The 23,713-nt window shown below is 37.0% G+C and overlaps 1 protein-coding gene across 1 annotated transcript; it reads left to right on the top strand.

The window, feature by feature from the left end:
- The first annotated feature begins 850 nt into the window (after window positions 1–850).
- Window positions 851–22,581, top strand: LOC135074786 (uncharacterized). Its single transcript, XM_063969168.1, has 7 exons — window positions 851–903; window positions 9,913–10,117; window positions 10,844–10,995; window positions 12,915–12,960; window positions 19,606–19,683; window positions 21,780–21,883; window positions 21,972–22,581. The coding sequence occupies exons 2-7, from the start codon at window positions 9,917–9,919 to the stop codon at window positions 22,579–22,581; spliced, it is 1,191 nt and encodes a 396-aa protein (XP_063825238.1). The 5' UTR covers window positions 851–903; window positions 9,913–9,916.
- The last annotated feature ends 1,132 nt before the right edge of the window (window positions 22,582–23,713 follow it).

Genomic DNA, 23,713 nt, shown 5'->3' on the forward strand with positions numbered 1-23,713 from the left:
GTTCGATAACAAAAGCGCTACGTAGAATTTTAATTAAAAAGAGGTATCGTCTTTCACGTGTCAGTCTATTGAGGGAACATAACTTTATTTTTAGAACCTACTTAATTCAAAATCTGAAATTCGAATTTGGAACAATCTATCGCAAATTTCGGTTGGAATACTTAATTTTGAAGGTGTAGCAGGGACTCGTTTTCAGCAAAAATATGAAATTCATGAAAAAATGTTATATTTCAGACTTCACACATTTTTTACATGAGAAATAGCGTGTGTATAAAAGTAGGAGTTACCCATTTGCGCGAATAATGATTAAGCTCTTGTTGTTCTTAGTAGGGTGATGCATTTGTAGCAATAAAATTGTTTAAACATAATAAGTAACTTAACGTTGTTTTGAGTAAGTTTAAGTACCAATTACGTAAAGTATGAATTCGTTTGTCAATATTCGTTGATCAAAAATAATGAGTCTCGTTAAGAAAAAAAAAAGCCTGGTAAGCTAAATAAATTCTTGTGTTAGGAGTGGTTTACATTTCGGCCAGCTCGAAACCGACACTATTAGGCTATTGTCGCCTAATTCAATTCATTTTAGAAGCGATTGCTTTTAAAATTATTGTTTCCAAAGATTTTGACACACGTCAAAAGAAGTAGAGTCTGTCAATGTTAGGCCCATGCGAAATTCCAAAGCAATTCACCATTTTCTAGAAGCATCCCCGAATTCACCACAAATATTGGCAGCCTTCTTTTGTCTTTTAAGTTGCGCACACCCACTTTGGCAGTAATTTCGAATTTCGAAGTTGTGCTCTTGGCGTGCCAGCCAGCCGCCTACGTCCGATATAGACTGCCACGATCAGTTCGACGAACACTTCAACTGAAGTAACATACGAGGGGTGAGGGTCGCGACATTCGAAGGTTAGTGGGTCTGAAGGTTGAGAAAGTAGGCCGTATGGGTGAAGTGAGCTTGTGTGGGTGGCTGACTTTATTTTTAATTTTGGTGTCTTGTGCTTTTTTTTTCGTGCTTTCTATGCGGTGAAATGTAAGTAGCTTAACTGTGAAAGGTTCAATTAAGTGGCAGGCTCAGAGCTGAAGTGGGGCATTTTAATAATTAGAATTTTAATTTTCAAGAATAAATAATGAGCGAACTATCTTAATAATTTCATTAATTAATTTTTATCTTTCTTTACATCCGTAATTAATCTTTAAGTTCCAATTTCTGAATTTTTGATTATTTTTTCAAGCAAATACTGTTACTACAAGGACTTACCTACTGCTTTTCCACTGTCCCTGCGACTATCAAACTCCGCTAACTTGGGAACACGTCCCGATAGTGCCCATGATTTGCCTCATTACGCTACAACCACGAAACAACCTCCCATAATAATTTAAACTCATACAATCTAATCTAATTGAAATCACTAAGAAAGAAGAGTCGGCTTTAAACATTTTGTAACCCACATCGTCAAAAATTTAAAAGACTTCAACAAATAGAGAAACTATAACAAAAAGAATGACAATTACAAAATAATAAATTAAATAACTGCCTTGAAATTGGAGTAATAAGTGCATACTGCATACTTATAGAACAACTAAAACTGTGTTTTTAACACAGTCCTAACAAAGACAAATACCCAAAATCCAAATTAATCGACTTTTCTCAAAGTAATAGATATAAAATAGGTGATAGTTAGTATGTTTGTCTCATTTCGTTCGTTTCCTCCGAATGACGTTTACTGCTGGACAAAGGCCTCCCTCAAGGATTTCCACATCTTTTCTCTCATCTTATCAAATGTATTTATTTTAAAGTTAAATATTACACAGTGAAAAAAATTACGCAAGAAAGATGAAAGTTATTCGTGTCTCCGCTTGTTAAGTGAAAATGAAAACTAAGTGAAAGAAGGAAGCTCCTGCTTAAAAGCTTTTCGAAGTTGATAATTATAAACTTTTCACATCATGAACTAACTCAAAACAGTAATAAAAAATAAGATGATGAATATAAAAGAACTTCACTTGTAAACGTAGCAAAACAAAGTAAGATAGAAAAAAATTACGAATTTTAGACTGAGTTGCACCACCTTATTATAACCGTAACAATAACAATAACCGGTGCTTTTTGTATCGAGTTTGACAATTTTTGACGTTTGTCAAAGTTAAAGTAAGATGGTGCATCTCAGCCACGACTCAGCCTTAGTTATTTTTAAAAAAAATCTTTAACTAAATCTTTAAATAATAAACTTAGGCTGAGTTGCACTACCTAACTTTGACCGTAACTATGACGATAACCGGTGTTTTTTGTATGTTATTATTATTCTGTCTCACGGTTTCAATAGTGCGAATTTGAAGCACATTTTTTGTGTGGAGTTTGACAGGTTTTTGACGTTTGTCAAACTTAAAGTAAGATGGTGCAACCCAGCCTTAAAATTGTTAACATTGAAAGAAGAGATTCAAAATTCAAATAAATGACACTGGTGACCTGACATTGACTAATGCAAGCCAAGATAAAAAAAATATAGCACAGACAACGGCAAATTACGCTACAATTTGTGGAATCTTAAGCAAATTGTAATAGGAGTAATTTTGCAACAAAAATATCTGACGTAGATAGACTGTAGGTATCTCAAAAATCGTAAAACTAGATAAAACTTTTTTTTCTTGGCTTTCGTGGTTTGCAAAACTAACCTACTGGCTGGAAACGAACAAAAAAAAGAAACACGGCTATTAAGTTTAAAAAAGAACTCGTTCCATTCAAGCTCTTTTGCCTCCTTCGACATCATTACTCGTGTAATAAGAAAAATAACAAATTCTCTTTGATTTCGAGATGATATAAAGGCGGGAAAATTTCTTTGTGAGGTGTCGGCAATGGAGGATGTTAATATTAAATTTAGTTGGTACGTAAACATTGAAATAGCAAGCAATAATTGGGTATTAGTATTAATAGTAAAAATAGGAATAGAGATTTTCACACTCCCACGATTTGTTGTCGATTTGTAAGCATTATTTTGATAATGGACTATCTTTAAGACTATACAAAAACTTTTTGACTTTGACACGATTTTGTATTGATGATTTCGGAGTTAAAGCTTTATTGGTGATTTACTTAATTAGTACCTACCTACGAATTATTTACCTAATATTTGTCAGTAGGTTAGACTTTGAGTATTGTGTTAATGGACCAATGCTTCTAAATATGGTGAAATATTTTATATTCCCATCCCACCATCTGATTATGGGGTAAAGAAATCGACCCTTAAGGACGAAGTACACTTATCAACTCGGTATCGGGTCATAACTGTATCAACTCGAGGTGGTCAGTATTATTTGCATGAAACTCCGTACTGCAACGCGCACTTATCTGCGCCGTAACGTAAACGTTTTTGCCTCACCGCGACCGCACGGCTAAAGGCGATACGATGTTGATCCCTTCCTTTATGCTGCCAGTAAGTAGTTAAGTAGGAAAGAGTAACAGAACTTTGCGAAAGGCAATCAGTCTTTTTTTATAAAACCGATTTTTCCGTTAAAAAGGTCACGCGTCCCTAAAGTCGTATATCAATCTCGTGCAAGAGGAAAATGAACGTAAATGGGTAAACTTTGCTTACGGATCCATCATTCTTCTGACCTGTTCTTCGGAACGTTCTTATAATACCGTGTGAGTATATCTTAACTGAATGAAGATGAAGATACGCTTCAATTATATCGCCGTTTTTATTAGTAAGGCTGTTTCAACAGCTCTTAACGTCTAAATAATAACGAAAAAGAAAAACCTAATAAAACAAGTAAGTTGTGTTTAATTACGAGCCTTCTACGACTTAATTTGCATTACTTTCTGTCTGTATTTCCAAAAGAACAGTTACCAAACGTTGCCTCCAAGCTAAGCAAAACACCGAAATTGACTAGGCTCTTGTTAGTCAACTAAACATTTCGTTTACGAACTTTGGCAACTTATTCTTGTAAATTTCTTCGCAAATTTTCCTCTTGAGCCCGTTGTTTACAGTCCAAATAAAATTTACACTTTTCGCTGTTATCTTAAATCTAATATTTATTCTGTTTATGGTCGATAGACTTTGTATGCCGTTGGGAAAGTTTTGAGGAAATTGGTTTTTCGAAGTTGTCGTGTTCTTTCTTTTCGCGGAAGGCCCGTGTGGCGGATCAAGACTTATTTTTGAGTTTACACGTTCCTATCTTATTTTCACGCGGAATGGATCATTTTAATAGAGTTGAATATACATTATAGCGCAGTTTGAGTACATCTATTTCTTTATTTTTTATGTTATGTATTTCCTAGTATTAACTTAAAGAACAGTGGTACGGTGCACATTTAAAGTAGAGGGAATTAGACTTTTCAAACCTCGCATCACGATGTGCCCTAAATGAATTTCGTCCGCTAGGTAGGTAGGCTGCCAATTTGGTAGACGGCATCTCCTTAATTAGTGAGCATGACAATTAGAATTTTGAATCTAAAGCACTATAAATAGCATTTAAAGTCAAACAGATTCCAGAGCAATGCTTACAAAAGGCCTGCACAATGTATGAGCTTACAAATCACTCGGCACAGGCGCGCTACGAATTTCAGCCTAAACCTGCGTGCCTATGCTGACTTTAGAATGGGTTTGCCTGGAACCATTAACTATCCTTCTAGTTGGGCCAGGAAAAACATCATGGTGTAACCAAGCGCGTTTCTGATCATTTCATATACTTCCATTTCAGTGTTTTGGGACTTTTTCTTCTTGTCGCGTCGACAACTAACCTATACAGTGTCAGCCCAAAACTCCGCTACGAGCGTTGTCAGTACATTCATTAAATCTCTTCATTAATTTATGACTTTCTCAGGTTGAAAGTAGATTAGTAGAAGAAGTTATAGTACAGTCGCGGAATGAAAAGGTTCGTCACCTTAGTGTCGGTTTTCGCTTGCACTAGGTATTATAAGGGAGAGTCCGCTAATTTGGACCAGTTTTTTTCAATCCCATTTTACACATAGTTTTCTTTTGTTTTTGCTAATATCCATGGTATATAATAAAAGATACATTATTCAACTTACTATTTCATAAGTATTAATTAACATGATTGTTGTATATTTGGCACAAATCAACATAGTACGAGTTCAGAGCTTCGGTCCAATTTAGCCAACCGGTTCGATAATTTGTACCACAGGGTTACTAAATTGGATTTCAATAAATTTCAAGCCTATAAAAAAACTATGGCAAAATATTATACGATACATTCTTAACAAATTAGAAAACGAAAAGGAACAGTAGTTAATAACATAGACAATCGATATTGTTTTAGACGTTATCACAATTTTGAGTACAAGTTTTGTAATTCCAATTATCGTAACGCACACTTGTACCTAATCTACTTTGCCAGTCTTTTGCTTTCATTTATTGTTAGTCAAACATAACTACGCTATTATAACTTCAAAATATGATTTACTAAAAAAAATTTCAAAATCCTTTGGTAAAGTTCCATACAACTTGATGTGGTACAATTTAGCCGACTAGGTGATAGTGCTTTTAAAAAATCGGTAAAAAATATAGCTTATAAATACCGAAAAATGTTTCAAATAATTGCAATCCACACTAATTTACGCTTCTAAATAATATATTAGAAACACCCTGTGATTAAATTTAACAAAATTACAAACTAAACATGTATTGTCAAAAGTTGCTTGAAAACAATGAAAAATACTTTTCAAAATAAAACACACGTGTTTGTTGTCACGGCAAAAACCACATGGCCGATATTAATTGATTTTAGTTGTGTATCGCTGAGTGTTGCAATTACAGACATTCAATAAATACTTTACGAAATATGAGGGTGGTACAATTTACCCGGCGGTACAATATACCGAACTCTCCCCTAAGAGTCAAACCTGCCAACATAACAGTGCAAGAAACAGTGCTGCTAACATTCAAATAAATATGACGTTTGCTAACGAATAAGGTTTTGCTTGTTTATTTTTCTATCCCATCAGTGCAATGCAATGATGACATTGACCAATTGACAATAGTTTTTTTTTATTTAATAGAAATAATAATGGCAGGTTGAACCAACAAGAAGGTTTTAGTTTATCAATCATAATAATCTTCTTGACAAGATAAATCGTCAAACAACTGATCTGAATAATTTTGAACTTTACTGACGAACAGTTAAAGATTATTTTCTCTAACTCGAGATTATTCTGTAACATAGTTTCAAAAGGTAATATGTGCTCGCGATTCGTTGAAGGAATCAATCTGAAAACTGACGAACCTGGGAGATTTAAAAAATAATACTTATTTTGACAATTATTTTACTTAATGAAGTGGTCGCCTTCTCGGCATATAATCTTGACAGTCTTGTGAAATCGTACTTATAACCAAATTCCTGGAAAAGAATTGTTTCTGATGTTGACTTCATACATGTCATGTTATTTATTTACTTCAATATAGGCAAAGACTTTCTTAAACATTGGAGATCGTTAACTAACCGTCTACGCGTGACACGTGCTAAGAACACGTAGGCGTCTACAAAATATCCACCACGTTTAGTATCAATTTCTAGGAACGCATGACTTGGGGCCATAAGATGAGAGTAAAGACAACAATTATATTACTTTTTACCTCTTAACTTTCGTTTTTACAGTTTCATCTTTCCGCGACTGCTTGAAAAAGTATTATAAACAGACATGCTAATTTTAGCATCGGCGATCGCGTGTAAGAGTAACAAACATCCATAAAGGCATACATCCATATAAATTTTCGCGTTTATGAGGCCCGATTTCCACCAAGGCCGAAGCGGAGCGGAGAAGGGTCATGCCGTCAAATTTTTGGCGCGGAGGGAGCTATGCGGAGCGGAGAGAAGTGGAAATAATGAAATGTGATTGATTATTCAAATACTTCCCCGTCTGTTTGGCCTTGTTGGAAACCTGGCCTAGGATTCTGTCGGTCGCTGCTGGTTCTGTGGCCCTAAAGAGGACAACTTCGTACCCTCCGCCCTCGCGGGCGGTGGGCGGCAGAAAAACATCGAACGGGACAGCCAGGCCCGGAATATATTACATTTTTTACCCATATTATTTGCGAAAATTAAACTCATTTTAGTAAACTGAAAGGTTTATTTATAATCAATATAATAATAATAACGTGAGTCAGCCGTCGATACCCAAGAAATTATCTTCGAGGTTTAATAAAACTTGTAATAACAATAATAAAAAAATTAGGAAATTGAATTGAATAAACGAGAAATAAATAAATAATATTCGTTAACAACGACTGTAATCTCTACCACGGTAATACGTATTACCGTGTCTCTACTATCTCTACTAATATTATAAATGCGAAAATAACTCTGTCTGTCACGCTTTCACGGCAAAACCACAGAGCCGATTTTCATGAAATTTGGTATAGACATAGTTTCAGTCCCGAGAAAGGACACAGGTTAGTTTCTATCCCGGTTTTTGAAACAGGTACATGCGCCATAAAGTTTTCTGTGACAGACAAAATTTCGACAAAAACGACGACCGAGGGCAAAAACTAGTCGTGCATAAACCCTACAAAAGAATCCTCGTTCAACCCACGTTTCGAGAGCGCAAATCCAGCGACATTTCATCATATTTCATTGTAAACACAAAGACAATGCACAAATAAAGTACAAAGAAAAATGCCATTAAATGTAATGAAATTGACACTCAAGAAACGAGAACAACATCACAAGATTATCTTCTATGTTGGTGCTCGCTTTTTATGGGAATAGAATCTTCAAAGAGATAGTTAAAGAAAACTTGTATTATTTTCTATTCTCCATGTTATTAGTTCCAAAAAACATAAAATTTCAAACAATATTGAACGGTTGACATGGTTTATGATCAGCAAAATGTATCAGGAGGACATGATAAAATATATGTTACTATGGAGGTTGCTGGTGTTTCACAAAAGTGGTACAATAACTAGAGGTCGTTTTTAACCATCATTAGTTTCAACTGAGTGTAACTATTTAGCTACTCTATTTGTGATTATCGTAGTAGTTCTCTTACCTACATCGTTCAATAAGCAAAAATGTTAATCAGTTTTTTAGATTTTTGGGATCAATTCTCTAAATCAGCCTACAAAACCTCACATTAAGCTTCGCATCATCCTGATTCCTGACCCCGATAGCCCTTTGGAAGGATAACGACAATGTCGTCGACAGTGTAAGGGATTTGAACCTGACTTAAGAACTCCTAATTCTCGGATAAACTAGGAAAACCCCTCGAGACCGCCTCAATAGGTGAGACCCCAATTACCAAGACCATCTACCAGTTTTGAAGTATGCAATGCGCGATCATGCATTTATGATGATTGAGAGCCAAAGATTTCGTCGTAAAGCGGCATGGCGCCGCACCGCTCATGAGTGCCCGCCACACACAGATATTTCTATGTAAAACAACGCAGCGACACCGCTCCAGCATCGCACCGCTACCGCAAAGTATCGTGTGCTTTGGCTCTTCTTATTAGTCGGGCATTCTTGTCAGAGTGGTCGTGGTTGCGCTGGCGAGGTACACGGCGGGGTGTTCGATGTCATCTCCAAGGGTAGATCTTCTGGCGATGTGCTTCCATTTCTGACGGTTAGATGTGTCGCGAGTACACTGGACTATGGTGAACTCAGTAGCCTTTGTGATGGCGTCTATCCAGCGGGTTGGCGATCGAGTTTTGGCTCTTAGTTTTAACTATTACGAGTAAATGCGCAATCATGCGTTTACAAGTCAAAACCAATTACATTCCTTCACAACTTGGCCACCCATGCTGAATGGGGAACTTCATTTTCCGCCTGCCAAACTGTCACACACGGTGACAAGAGGACTGATAAAAATTTATACCACATGTCAGAAAGGTGCCAATTAAAATGCGTATTATATGATTCATGAGGGCATTCGATTGTTGATTGTTTAATTTGGTAGAAATGATTAAGTTGTTATGAAAACAATAGAATAGAATTTGATGATTTGGCCCATAGAAATTTTCAATAAAATGGTGTGTCAGAAACATCCTCAACTCATATTATATGTTTTTCTCAGGTTTTCTAGCTATCGTGTCGTGTTTCTAAAAATACACTACGAGTAACGAAGATTATTATTTTTTCTGCTTGCTTATTCATTTCGTTCAAACATTTTACACATAAACCCAGAATACCTAGTTCATATTTCGTTTCTAGCAGCAAATAAATAGAGCCTCCAAATAACCTACGATAATAGCCTCCAGACCCCTTTAATTCATCCCTATCGCCAAAGGATTTTGCGATAAAGCTGACGAGTCCTAAAATATAAACCTGCCAAGTTTCAGTTTCAAGGGTCAAGTGGTCTCCGAGATTTTATGTCTAGGTAGTCTGTGGGTGAATGAACGAGTGACCTTTCTTATTATATTTTAGATGTCTACCCTATATTTGTGGAAGGCTGTCGTCCGGATGCGGACTGTAACATAAGATCCTAATAACATATTGGTTAAGTTTACAGCACACAGAGTTTTGTATGAAATAATGCCACAAGCCACATTAAAGTAATACCTATCATAGTAATACAGTGCAATGTCGTGCACGTGCTTTTAGAATCGTTGAATCTTGATTCACCTCGATTCTTGATCTTCAACGTTTAGGAAATTCTGGGCTTGAAACTCAAATGGGACACAATTGTGAAACCACTTTTATTTATTCCCACACCTTTGGAGGCCTGAATCGACCAGTTTGATTCAAAAGAAATATGATTTCGTGTTTCACGTTCAGCTGCCTTTTTGATCAGATATTATTAGCTATTGCAATTCTAAATTCGGGCAATAGACCAGTTGTTACAACTTACGTAGTAGAAGTAAAAAGAAATGTTCCTAGTTCTCACAAAACTCTTCATTACCAGGGACACTTATGATAAAAGTCCAAATTTCCTTCAATCTCAAGTATGAAAAGATCTGGTGGTGTTGTTTCCAGGGTGATGCCTCCAGACATGGCAATCTCGATGCGCCACTCGAAGCTGAAGGCGGAGGAGGCGGCCCTCCTCGCGGGCGAGGTCAACAAGCCCTCCTGGGAGTCCCGGAACGAGGGCATCCACGAGAGAGTCAGCTTCGAAGACTCCATCTGGGGGTTCGACCTTGCAGGTGGCTCGTATTACAAGACTCCTTTGAGGGTTACTTATGTAAGTACTTCTTTCTTATTTCAAATCTTCCATTCACTCTCTAAATAAAAATCTCTCCTTCACCAAATAGTTGACAGGTGGGGCAGCTGTTAAACGTATTGTGAAGCTACTCTACCATTATAATGTACCATACATCTGTGGATTGAATCCTGTAGTGATGATAAATAATTAATCATATGGTATTTTTTTAGTATCCACTGCAGGAAGGAGCACGACCAGCTGCAGTTTACCAGAGGAAAGTAAAAGATAGATTTCGGCTTAATTGTGGGAGTGCCATACGCTGGCCAGACGGGTTAGGGAGGCCAGTTGTTCGCATAATCTCTCTAAGTCGCCTCCAGGTTTTCACCAAAGCTAAGAGGAGAGATGTGTTTGAATACCTAATTACATTTCCGAAGCTCAGAGAGAGGTGATGTGGAAATAACGAAAAATTATTGGTAATTCAAAATATCTCCTCTCATTTGTGAAACTGCTTTAGTGCAACCCTTAGGCCCTTTTCACACGTCCCGGTTGCCGGCTAACCGGCGCCGGGTACCCGGTCGTGAAGTAAATGGGCATGCCGGATTAATTACGCCGGAACATGTGAAAGCTACGTACTATGCCCATACCCGGATACCCGGCGCCGGTTAGCCGGCAACCGGGACGTGTGAAAAGGGCCTTATTCTACTCTGCCAGAACCACACGGCCAATTTATACAATCACCATAATCGTGCTTATTGTTAATCCCAGGTGAAACCAGACAGCCGCGCGTCCAAAGCCGGCATCAGGGCGGGAGACAAGCTCCTGCGCATCAACGACATTGATACCTCGACGCTCACCATCCAGGAGGCCCACGAGATCATCATCGAGTCCGGGATCCACCTCAAGCTGGCTGTCACGGCGTGAGTGTCTGTCATCATCATCATCATCATCAACAAGCTCCTGCGCATCAACGACATCGACACCTCGACGCTCACCATCCAGGAGGCCCACGAGATCATCATCGAGTCCGGGATCCACCTCAAGCTGGCTGTCACGGCGTGAGTGTCTGTCATCATCATCATCATCATCATCATCATCAAGCTCCTGCGCATCAACGACATCGACACCTCGACGCTCACCATCCAGGAGGCCCACGAGATCATCATCGAGTCCGGGATCCACCTCAAGCTGGCTGTCACGGCGTGAGTGTCTGTCATCATCATCATCATCATCATCATCATCAAGCTCCTGCGCATCAACGACATCGACACCTCGACGCTCACCATCCAGGAGGCCCACGAGATCATCATCGAGTCCGGGATCCACCTCAAGCTGGCTGTCACGGCGTGAGTGTCTGTCATCATCATCATCATCAACAAGCTCCTGCGCATCAATGACATCGACACCTCCACGCTCACCATCCAGGAGGCGCACGAGATCATTATTAAGTCCGGGATCCACCTCAAGCTGGCTGTCACGGCGTGAGTGTTGTGTGTCATCATTATCATCATTATCACCATCGTAATTATAATCATCACTAATATGGTGTGATTGCAAATGGAGGATTTGACCTACTTTCCCCACGCCGGCCAGACGGGTTGAACGAGGCGGGTCAGTTCATCATCATCATCATCGTCATTTCAGCCATAGGACGTCCACTGCTGAACATAGGCCTCCACTAATGCTTTCCACGTTGATCGATTGGTAGCGAGCGGCCTGCGTCCAGCGCTTCCCTGCTACCTTTACGATGTCGTCGGTCCACCTTGTGGGTGGACGTCACACGCTGCGTTTTCCGATACGCGGCCTCCATTCCAAAACCTTGCTGCCCCATCGGCCTGGGTATCTGCGTACTATGTGCCCTGCCCACTGCCACTTCAGCTTGCTAATCTGTCGGGCTATGTCAGCGACTTTAGTTCGGCGGGTCAGTTGTGTAGTTATAAGTAGTAATTATTGGAGATTTAAGAGACATTCCGAACCTAAACGCCAACTACAATTACTTATCAGATACGCTAGTAAAGTCAGTTTAATCTACATCAACGTGGATATCTAGCTTTATTGAACTTTGTATTTTGTTTAGTCTTCACCCGTTTTAGTGCGGAGTCGTGTCAGTTTGACTTAAGTATATTCCAGTTCCAGGCAAGTAAGTAGCGAGGACCTTTCCTCGAAGAGCTAAGAGTGCACTTTAGTTACTCGCGTGTTTAAAGCAGAGCTTATAGTTCGCAGTCTGACGTCATATGACATGAATACACAAAGGAAAAGCTAATTTCTGACGAAAATATTCAACTTTCCACAGACTTTGAGGCGTCTTTGAAACTATAATCAATTTTGTATTTTTGCATGAGTTCTATACTCGTTTCAGTATTTATACGTTTTGATTTTTTTTTAATCTAATCATTCAAGGAATAAGAAATAAGATTAACTAATTGAAAGCACCAATTGCGGTGCAGAATGTATTTAAATAAATAAATAAATAGTTTGTTTAGTTTGATGTACAAAGTTAATAAGGTCATACATAAATGGGTTCAGATCGTCGGTTCACCTAGTGAAGGACTCTACCCCACTACGTCCTCCGGCCCGTGGTCGCCACTCGTGAACTTTTCTGCCCCAATGGCCATCAACTCTACGATCTTATATGCCTCGCCAACTGAAGGTGAAGGTCGCGGGAAGTACCTGGATGCGGTCGTTATGGAAATCCTTGGAGGAGGCCTTTGTCCAGTAGTTGACTTCATTTGGCTGAAATGGAATGTGCTCATGGATGATACATAATGTTTAAACAGCAACATCTTGTAAAAATAAAAAAGTTACACAGATTCTACTAATCAGACCAATTGGTTTACAGGCCCGAAGACGAAGAGGATGCGTATTACTGCTATGAAGACCCGATTGTGAGTACTATTTAATTAGTAAAATAAACTTTGTTTTAGCTTATTTTTAATAATGTTTGAAGAGAGGAAGCGTATTTGCTGTATGTTAAAAGCGAAACCTAATTTAGTTTTCCATTAGATGTGTATCTTTAATGTTTTGCGAGCACTGTTCAACTAAGGCAGATTGAAAACCGTATATTATGAAAACCATATCTGAGAATATTTGTGTGAAAATTCATAAGGTTTACTGTGACTTCTGTACAAAATTCATTGGGTGATAAATCACCGCCCCGGAAAAAACTGACTCTACCATCACTGTGTAGGTTTTTCAAGCGGTAGATGGCAGCATTGTTGTACAAAATAAAGAACAACATAATATTTTTTTTCAAAAGTAAATTTTTATGATGTCCTTTACATAAATGTTAGGTCTCAAAGGGCTTGAACATTTTGTATTTTATTTTTCATTTGTATTCTGTACCTAATCAGTAAATAAGTCACTTAATGTCAGCTGTGTTACCGAGTAGACCAATTCACTTTCATTACATTATATTATGTATTTAAATGGCTTCAAAGACTTGCCGACGATAAAACGTGTTTCGTGGAAGTTTTGCGTAGTGTACAAAGCCTCGCCTACGGCTTACATGAAACACATTTGATCTTTTGACTAGCTACCACATTCAATAAAAAACATCGGTAGGCTCGATGGTAATAAATCTGAAGGTTCATGTACAATTATTTTTAAGGTTGTAAAGTTATGTGGATGGCCCCAGGAAGTTGTTGGAAGATGATAGTACTCACTATGATACCAATCGCCTGGGAACAAGCCCTAATGAGTCTATGAAAAGTTACAAAATTGCGTTTGTTAGTCGTATACCTCGAAATCAAAAAATCCTTGTAGCTTTCACCTATTCGCATTTCACCGTGATAGCGTTTTTTGTTGTAGCGTGTAATATCGGTAGTATATTTTGTTACTAGCATTATATTTTTAACAGATTTTTACAACAGTAGCAAATTTTGGTGTAGCATGTATTATCAATAGCCTATTTATTAAGCCGACACAGGCAGGAAAGTAAATCTACTATGAATTTTTTAGACAATTGTAATTAGCGATCATAAATTATACTAGGTACAAGAATAAAAATCTGTTCAGAAATTTTGATATCGCGGCGAAAAGCGAATAGGTGAAAAGCTACAAGGATTTTTTGATTTCGAGGTATACGACTAACAAACGCAAAATTGCACACTTTACCTACACTTTTCTAAAAGTTCAATGGTGAAATATACCTTTTTAACACTATAAACGTGCGCTCCGTATACAAAATGTAAGAGCGGAGCATTAGAATGAGAATATAACTGGATTCCGACAAACGAGCGATGCAGAATCCGACCTTTGGACGATTCCGTGGCATAAGGGGAACAGTTACGGTAGCTCCTACTTTTAATGTCAATTTCTCAAATATGTCAATATTAAGCTACATTACAACAATACAATTTCACACTGAAAACCAGCGTGGCGGCCTTTCGATCCAGTGGGCATCCTTATTACTAGTAGGTCAACTGCTCAGTTCACTCTTGTTTTAGTTTTTCTTTCTTATTTATACCTATGTAGCACTATTATGTCTATATGTGACTGTCTGTATTTGTGTGATGTCAGTGTGAAGCGTTGCAATGGCAACACTGTGGCGTGCTTGTTGCACCCCTAATAGTTTTCATTTTTTTTTTGTGCAATAGCACAAATCAAAATCAAAAATATTTATTCAGTTTAGACCACAAGTGGCACTTATGAACGTCAAAATGTTATTTACATAAAAAAAGAAAAGGTAGCCCTTATGGGGCACTTTACATGTCTCCTTATCTTTTGGACCCTACCAGCGCTTCGAGACAAACATTATGGCAAGTGCTGAGAAGAACAGTGACACCGTGCCAGGCCTGGCTCACTCCGCGCGGTACATCCGATAATTACCTACAGCGAAGCGCCCCGCCGGCGGGTATCAAATCAGTCGAGTGTCACGCGCGCGCTCGTCAGGACGCTGGCGTGCGTTGTAGTATGATTATAATTCTATGATCGAAGTATTATTTAAAAATGGACATAAAGAGAAATAAATATTGTTCGGCGTTCGGGTGTTTAAATTCGAAAAGTAATCTACCGGATTTATCTTTTTTTTTTCGCTTCCCAAAGATGCTGAAAGGTATGTTGGCCATGTAGGTAATCAATAATTCTTAGGATAGTATAGGAACCTAACCTAACATGACTACAGCTCAGAATGCGTTCGTTCGTTTCAGCCAAATGACGTCCACTGCTGGACAAAGGCCTCTCCCAAGGTTTACCATAATGAATGCATACTTACCTACATACGTAGGTCATTACAAATAAGTAGATTAATTATTTTTTCACTAGACAGCAATTCTAATAGCGTAAGAAGAGTTCAGAGGCACGCGATAGAAAGAGACGAAACTTGTAGGTGAATAAAATTGTAGGTACGTAGTGCTGTGCGAGCTGAATTCCACTGTATCGCGTCGTAGCAAGACTCGCATTTATTTAAATCGTCTTGCGGAGTAATCCTTCTGTACCTGTACTATTACTTATTCTGTGACCGTGCCAAAGACGTGTGCGGCTGTTGTGCTTTGTATGAAAACTAGTGGTGGTGCGGCAAGTGCGCCACAGTGACGCGTCATGAGATATTTCATTTTAGCAATATTCTTCAACAATATTGATTGTGTTGAGTGAACACACTGAATGTTTTTTTTGCTATGTGCTTACTGAAGTTATGGTAATAAAAATTCATTGCTATATGCCACGGCTACCGTTAACTGTGGCTGAACGTTTTGCATATTATCTGTTACTGTTATTATCTTTGAAGGAATTAAGCTTTATAGAATACTAGCGGCCGCCCGCGACTTCGTACGCGTGGACCCCGTTTAGGGGTTGAATTTTGAAAATCTCGCCGTAAAAACCATCATTGGACTTCAACGAACATTAAAATAAAAGGATTGCTCCAGGCGTTGTTGAGTTATTATGCGCTTACTAATATTATAGATTATTAAGACAGCTTATTGTAGCTTTCATTCATAGACGCATCTATTATTTTTTAATCTTTGCTGATTCATAATAATATTCTGTACTGTATGATTCTATATCGTATGAATGTATATTTCATTTAGGTAGGTAGGTAAATTCTGAATTTCAGTACTATAATCTTTGTAATTCAATCACTATTTAAACATAAAAAAATCCTAAAAGCATCGTAAAAAGGGAGTCAAGCTGCGGTCTTATTCCAGATCAGAGTTCTGTATTTAAAAAATCTAAGATAAAAATCATATTGAGTTATCCTTCCACCAGTTTTCTGGGCTAGTCAACATCCTATATGTTTTTGTCAATTTTTTTGTTTTTTTTTTTACTTAAGTAATTTTTTTTGGAAATGAGCACTTTCAGGCTCAATCCATATACTTATTACGAAGTATTGACAAAATATAATATTGGGTAGAGTTGTTCCTAAGTTTGGTTTTGGTACAGGTAAAATGAGTTTGGAAAAGTTTTTTCTATTTTTGTATTGTTGATTGATTTCCCGAAATTAAACTAGAAAATATTATTAGACGTAGTTCAATATACCACCCTCTTACCCCGAATAGTAGTTCGCGTTTAAGACCGATCCATTCTTCGCGGGAACCCTAAATCTGCCCACTACCCACATTACTTTGATGCCGGCCCTAACTAATTAGTTGTAGTCGTAAAATGTTTTACCGCTGTCAGACTTTTGGGATTAGTTTATGAATGTTAATGGGACTACTCCCATTTCACAGTTAATTAAATGTTAATTTTATTACCGCACTGGCTGTGCCCGCGACTTCGCCCGCGTGAAATTTTGTCTGTCAAAGAAAAGTCCTCTTTGGTGCATATCTTTTCATAAACGTTACTAAACCTTTGTTTGTCACCTGTCCCCGTTTTGCAACGGAGGGAAGTCGAACCTTAACTTCGAACTCCTCCTATGTTCTTCTGATTAATTTCGTTGCGGGTCCAATGAAAGTTTAACTTTCCCCCGGGACAAACTTGACCTTCACTGGTTGGGTTTTTATTGGCTGTCAAGCTGTAGATCCTGGCTACACAGGAGTTGCAGCGGTGGGAAAGAGAGGTGGGAATAGTCCCGTTGATAAAGAAAAACTTTATCGCGCGCGTTTATGTTTCAAGAACCGAGATAAAAACTATCTTACATCCTTTCCCGGGACTCAAACTATCTGTATGCCTTTCATCAAAATCGCTTCAGTGGTTTAGGAGTGAAAGCGTGACAGACAGAGTTACTTTCGCATTTATACTATTAAAGTAGGGATTGTGGTAGTTGCCAAATATTTACTACGGTTAATGGTAAAGTACATAGAATTATTATTATTGAAATGAGTTCCTTGCGTTGCTTCTTCTCAGCACTGGTCCATTTATAGTCCCGAGGCAGTGGTAGGGTTAAAGTATAGTGAGCGCGTCTATTTTTTTCAAGAAAGAGAAGTAACATATGAAGTAGGTTAAAAAAGAAACTATCTTTTCTGAATTTGTATACTATTATTTCGGACGACTCGTATTTATTTACTTTGACTACGTCTTTAACCAGTTCGCCGTAGTTTGTAACAATAACTAACAAGAATTTAAGTCTAGAAAACTTATTTGGTATCCAATTACAATACAATACACGTGTACGTAGAACTCAGAAAGGTACGAGTATATCGAAATTTTACGTGTAATGTATAAAATAGTTACGCCAGTAACAAGACACGGAAACCTTATTACTTGAACAACTAATTAATACATTAAGTACATATCATAACCTCACTAATCCGTGGTTAAGGTTAAGGGTCCTATTTCCCATTTGATTATTATAAGTACGAGTATGTTAAGGGAATTGTAATTACTTTGCTTAATTTACAGTTAACGTCAATATAGCTACGTCTAAGTTTTGCTAAGGCTGGTTTTAATCGTCAGATAACTTAATAAATTCGCTTATTTTATTTATTAAATTACTTAGTTACTGATAAATAATTAAATATTACCTAAGCGACATGACAATGTTACTTTGTGAAACTTTTTCAGGCAAAATTAAGGACTTTGTTACAAACTTATGTGTCTACAAATCTCTAGTATGAATGTACGAAAATATTTATTAAGATAGATAATTTACTGAAGGTTCAATCAAATCAGATAATTTCAGTTTCAGTTACTAAAAGCACTTCTATAGACTGATATAGTATAACGTCGTTAATAAATGGCTGTTATTTTTGGGGACATTATGATGTGATTAATAATTTTGATTGGTATTTAGCCAGTCTTTTTCATTAATAAGAAACCTCCATCGCCTTTTCTCTAACGTGCAGACACTGAGGGGTTAATGAATTGTTTAGCGGATGCGAGCAGGTTAAATTGCGTATAAATTGCTTTCCAGCGATAACTCCGGCGTGAAGAGTGCGTATCACTGAGGGATAGGGTTATAATTTGTTAGGTTTTACGAAATTGCTTTTGTGAAATAATTTGTTTGGTACATTTTCGTGAGGGATGGTAGTAGGTACTACGTAATACTAGGTAGCAGTATCTAGTGTGGTAGTTTATCGATTCTGGCAACTACTTTTTCACAGGAGCCTAAAAATTCTTACTAAGATATTTCTTTTATTGATTCTGTCTCCGGTCGAAAAATTGCGATCTGTCAACTGAAAGATACATCACGCACGATCTATCAGTAAAATAACTTTCGTAGAGTTCGAAAATACAGTGCATTAGAATGTACATTTTAAATATCATCCCTATCACAACTAAATAAGATATCACGGTAGGTACCTAATTTGATGTGCCTTCTTCTAATATCTTCTTAATAGTAGGTAAATGAGCCTTGCAGCTAGCAATCGTGAAGAGTAGATTTAAAGACGCTTTATGGCAGTTCCTTTCAAGAGATTTAATGATCATTCCTGCAGGATCCTCACCGGATTAAATGCGAACTTACAATCGAAGGAATCGCCAGATAATTAAAGTTGGTAGGCTTCTAAATCATTATTATTTATGTATGTATATTTTATGCAGTATATAGGTTAGTGTCCGTGACCCTCACTCGGCATGGGGCACACTGAAAACCAGCGTCGTGGCCTCTCTCACCGGGGGCCACGGCATATGCTGAGTGGGGTCCCATTGCGATGGGCATCGCTGTGCGACAGGGTGGCACTGCTTAGTTTACTTGCTCATTCATTGTATGTTTTATGTCACCTCTGTCTTATTTGCTTTTTTTTTTATTTTACCTCTTTTGTCTTTTGTGATGTCCATGGCAATAAATGTTTCTTTCTTTCTTCTTTCTTTCTTTCAAAGCCTTAATCTGAAAAGATCCTTGAAAGTTTAAATGGTTTCAATGCACACACATGCTATAAACACTGGACTGCAAAGAAAAAGAGTCGGTTAGAAAATCTTCTATATCTTCAAACTCACACATTTGGAGAGAGCACTGGCACTTTCATAAGTACCTTAAGAAGTGGCTCCCCTATGTTTATAAAAAATATAGTTAACTAGGTATCACTCAAAAAAGTTGTTGAGATTTTGTCGTCAATTCTTTATTAAGTTAACAGATTACCGAAAGCCTTGACGTTATTTTCAATCCTATTACGCCCCCTCAAGATACTTTCTAAGTTTATTCTTATCTTTAACAGGATGATGGATACGACAGCGAGGAGGAAAGAAGGAAAGAGGCTGAGAGGGCGAAAAAGAGACAAGTGCATGCACGAGTCGTAAGTACTAAAACATTATACACGTACTACCTTCGTTGGGTTTTTATTGGCGGTCAAGCTGTAGATCCTGGCTACACAGGAGTTGCAGCGGTGGGAACGAGTGGTGGGAATTGTCTCATATACTCGTACTACACTGACCTGCAAACTAAGTATCACACTTTTAAAATTGCTAAACTTTTTAAGCCAACCAGATAAAATTTGAAACTAAAAAGGACTTGAAAAAGAACTGTTCAATTTTGTAGATGTAAAAACTTTAGAAAGCTGATAAAAGCCATAAACGTTTTTTATTTTAAATCTCTAACTTCTATAGTTTAGAAGAAATTTTATTGAAACTCTAAAAGTAGTAGTAGTTTTGCAAGCCAATGTATTTAACTTTCCTCCTAAAAAAGTTGACAAGCTTAAGAACGGCTTAGATGACTGCATTCGGAGAAGTTCTAAGTTCAGCTGAGGACTACCTCAGTTCTTAATGATGATGATAAAATGCTGAAGCTCATCTGGAATAATAACTGAATAGAAACAAAATACTTTACGTAGAGAAAAGTCCTTTTTACCAAACACACTCAAATGAAGTTATGGATACTTTATGGCGAACTTTTTTATGACATTTCTGGTGTGTGCTAAAACTAGATAGTACGAGTATTTCATAGACCTCAGAGTCGACAGTATAATTAATTGTGTCTGGCATTGATTAATGCCTGCCGCGATCGTGGTTGTAATAAAAGAGTCGTAACTACTTATAAATAGCAGTAAAACTTTAACGCTTCCAAGTATCAAGATCTTGGGAAAAATACCTATCTGTTGCGGTGAATGAGTACAGCATAGAAATAATGACTTTCTTGACAAATTGATTCTTAAGAGACCTTATTATATTATAGCTTCATTATCGTCATTTCACCACAGGACGTCTATTGCTGAACGTAGGCATTGCCCAATGATTTCCATATTGACCGGCCTGCATCTAAATACCTTATGTAGCACGGCAGTCTAAGGGAATGTATATGTTACGGTCAATGTGATAAATGTGAAAATTATGAATAATCGCCGGTTATTATGAATAATTACCTCATGATTTGGTAAAAGTTATTAATATGAGATCATTTATGTGTGTATAAAATTAATAGGCGGCTTAGGGGTGGCCCAAGGTCTTCCCCCGCCGCACCCTAACCTATTTTTCACTTTAAATCAAAACAATATGTTATGGGCATTATGGCAAGGTAATGTTACGCAAGAAACAGTCCAAAGTCATTATGCCAAATTATATTAATTGTATGATATCAAAACGTTCAAAATGTGTGGCTGTACACCGGCGCTGTACACGAGCCGGTGTTCTCTTTTATGATATTTGTTAGTATAAAGGTTACATTATTAAATAATCACTGATAAATGTGATGAATTTATCACTTTTACCTCGACTGCCGGTAATTATTCATAATAACCGGCGATTATTCATAATTTTCAATTTATCACATTAACCGTAACATATACATCTTTAGCCCCTGCTATACGTTTTTAGCATATTTTACGATAGTGGTATGATATAAAAATTGGGTTTAATAGGAACTGCATAAATGATGACAATGACAATAAGCTTTCGGATTGTTTTTACTTCCGAAAAGTTAGTCAATGTTACGACAATATTGTCATGCATCTTGGTTTTATAAAACTACATCCATAATGACCGTATAGATCTATGTTTTTATCGTGCACGTGTTTGCCGATGTCAGTAGTTAGTTTGAGAGTTGTTCGAAAAGTCAACTTATTTGCTTTCGCTTTCTGAAGCTATTCAACTTACGGTACATTGTTATATATTTTGTCAGTTAACGTTTTATGTCTATGAATTGTTATTCTGCGTCTATCTTGGTGGTGTTTGGCTTGCTTACTTTCCCAGAGAATAATGTTTACTTTAAGTCAAAGTACCCTTTTGATATCCAACCAAACAGATGTTTTGATTAAGAATAAAGTTTAATTTTCTTCGAGTAAGTTAGCAACAAATGGTTTAGGTTAGGTTCCTTGGATATCAAATGTACATAGAATTTTATCAGAGTTTGGATACGAAATTACTTTAAATGTACTGATTAGTATTGTTTTAATTCCAGAGCTCGTATTGGAGCCTCCAGTGGCCTTGGGTCAGCAAACGAAGGGTGATATACAGGGAGTCCAACTGTTTCATGGTGCCTAGCAAGTACGAGGGCAAACACAAGTGAGTAACTTTTCTAATTCATTTCTTCCTATTCAAGAAAAAAATCTGAATAAAACAATCTTATTAACTCATTGTAACCATTTTACAGAGATAAATTCACACCATTACCAGCTCTTAGATATTCAGACGATGTTGTTCTTGACAGCATGAAGAATATTAAATTAAACGACACCGTGGAAACCCTGGTAAACAACTTGAGTTCTGTTAAGGATGTAAATAATTCTGAAGATACTGATGGATCAGAAAAACTTAAGCAGGATACTTCTAAAGATTCCATTAGTAATGGCGTTGAAGAACCTCTATCTAATGGTGTTGATGAAACAGCACAACCAAATGTGCTCAACGGTGATGCAGAACAGAAAGAAACTACCATTGATAGCAAACACACAAATGGTAACCTACACAATATACCTGAAGATGACGAAGAAAGAAACATTGAATCTCCAGAAGTTCAAGAAAATTCTAGAGAAGAAGATAGTATCCAAGAAATTTCTGAGGCTGATAGCGAGAATATTGAAGAAGTAAAGAGTAAGCCAGTGGTAGATTTAGCTAATGAACTAAATGGCGATGTCGAGCCTAAAGATGATGACGTCATAGATGACGTTTTGAATAGTAATACCGATGTATCAGAAATGGAAGAAGACAAGATTCTTGACAGCATTTTAAGCGACAGTGAAGACACGACAGACAAAACATAATTAGCCAATTTATTTAAATAATTGTGATAATTAAACTTGCTCAATTAAGCATAGAGATTTAAGATGTAAATAAATAGACGTAATAGTTATTTATCGATCGACATTTATTTAATAAAAATCTTTTAAATTCCTATAGCTTTCTTGATAGACTGATTAGAATTTAGAAATTAGTTAGTAGTCATATTAGATATTTACCTACCTACATTTTTATAATACAAAGTATTGTATTGTTAAAAATTGTCCTAGTTTCCCTTCGAAACCACACCATATCATTGTATTTTTCTTAATATAGTGATATAGCGAACGAATTAATTTTTAAATAAATATATTTTTGAATGAACAAACAATTATTTAATCCTGCCCTCTTTGACCTAGTTAGACTAACTTTCGTAATTAAATCTTCAAATTATATTAAATGGGTCACAAAATGGTGTTGAAATAAAAGGCAAAGGAGCAACTTAAGAGCAGAATTTATTATGGCTAATTTAGACGTAAATGAGATAAGTGGAAGTTTCTTCTCTTAAATTACGCGAACACTTACTTATGCGCTTATACAGGCTGTTTAGAAAACAAGATAATGTTGATTATGATGTAGAGTGCTAAATTCTAAAACTATTGACTTAGTTCTCCGTGCGTGTAACCCGCGTAATACGAAAAACATGTATGGCGAGCAGCCTGCATGTATTGTGTATCCAAATCCGCATCAAAGGAAAAAGGCACTTATGCTAGTTTTCACCATCAATCCCTAATTTTTAAGTGACCCTTATGGTAACACATAACAGGAATTTTGTTTTCCGATGGGTCACTTAAAAAAATAGGGATTGATGGTGAAAACGGGCATTGGTACCTACTCTGTTTTGTAATACAGTCGTAGGTACTCATGATGACGTATAATTCACTTTATTGAAGAGGCTACCTGCAGAATACCAAGAAAGCGTCATATCTTATATAAAATTTCCTTAGTAGTGCTTCTTATTATTAAAATATGTACCTACATATATGTTCTAATAAACTGCCTGTTTTAGTCTTGCAAAAATGTAGAGTTATACAATATTAAAATATTAATATTACATTTTGTAAGGATTTCATCATAGGTGTAAAGGACCTATCACTATAATGAGCCATCCATGAA

Source organism: Ostrinia nubilalis, chromosome 9 (assembly GCF_963855985.1).
Source record: "Ostrinia nubilalis chromosome 9, ilOstNubi1.1, whole genome shotgun sequence".
In the NCBI taxonomy this organism is placed as follows: Eukaryota; Metazoa; Arthropoda; class Insecta; order Lepidoptera; family Crambidae; genus Ostrinia; species Ostrinia nubilalis.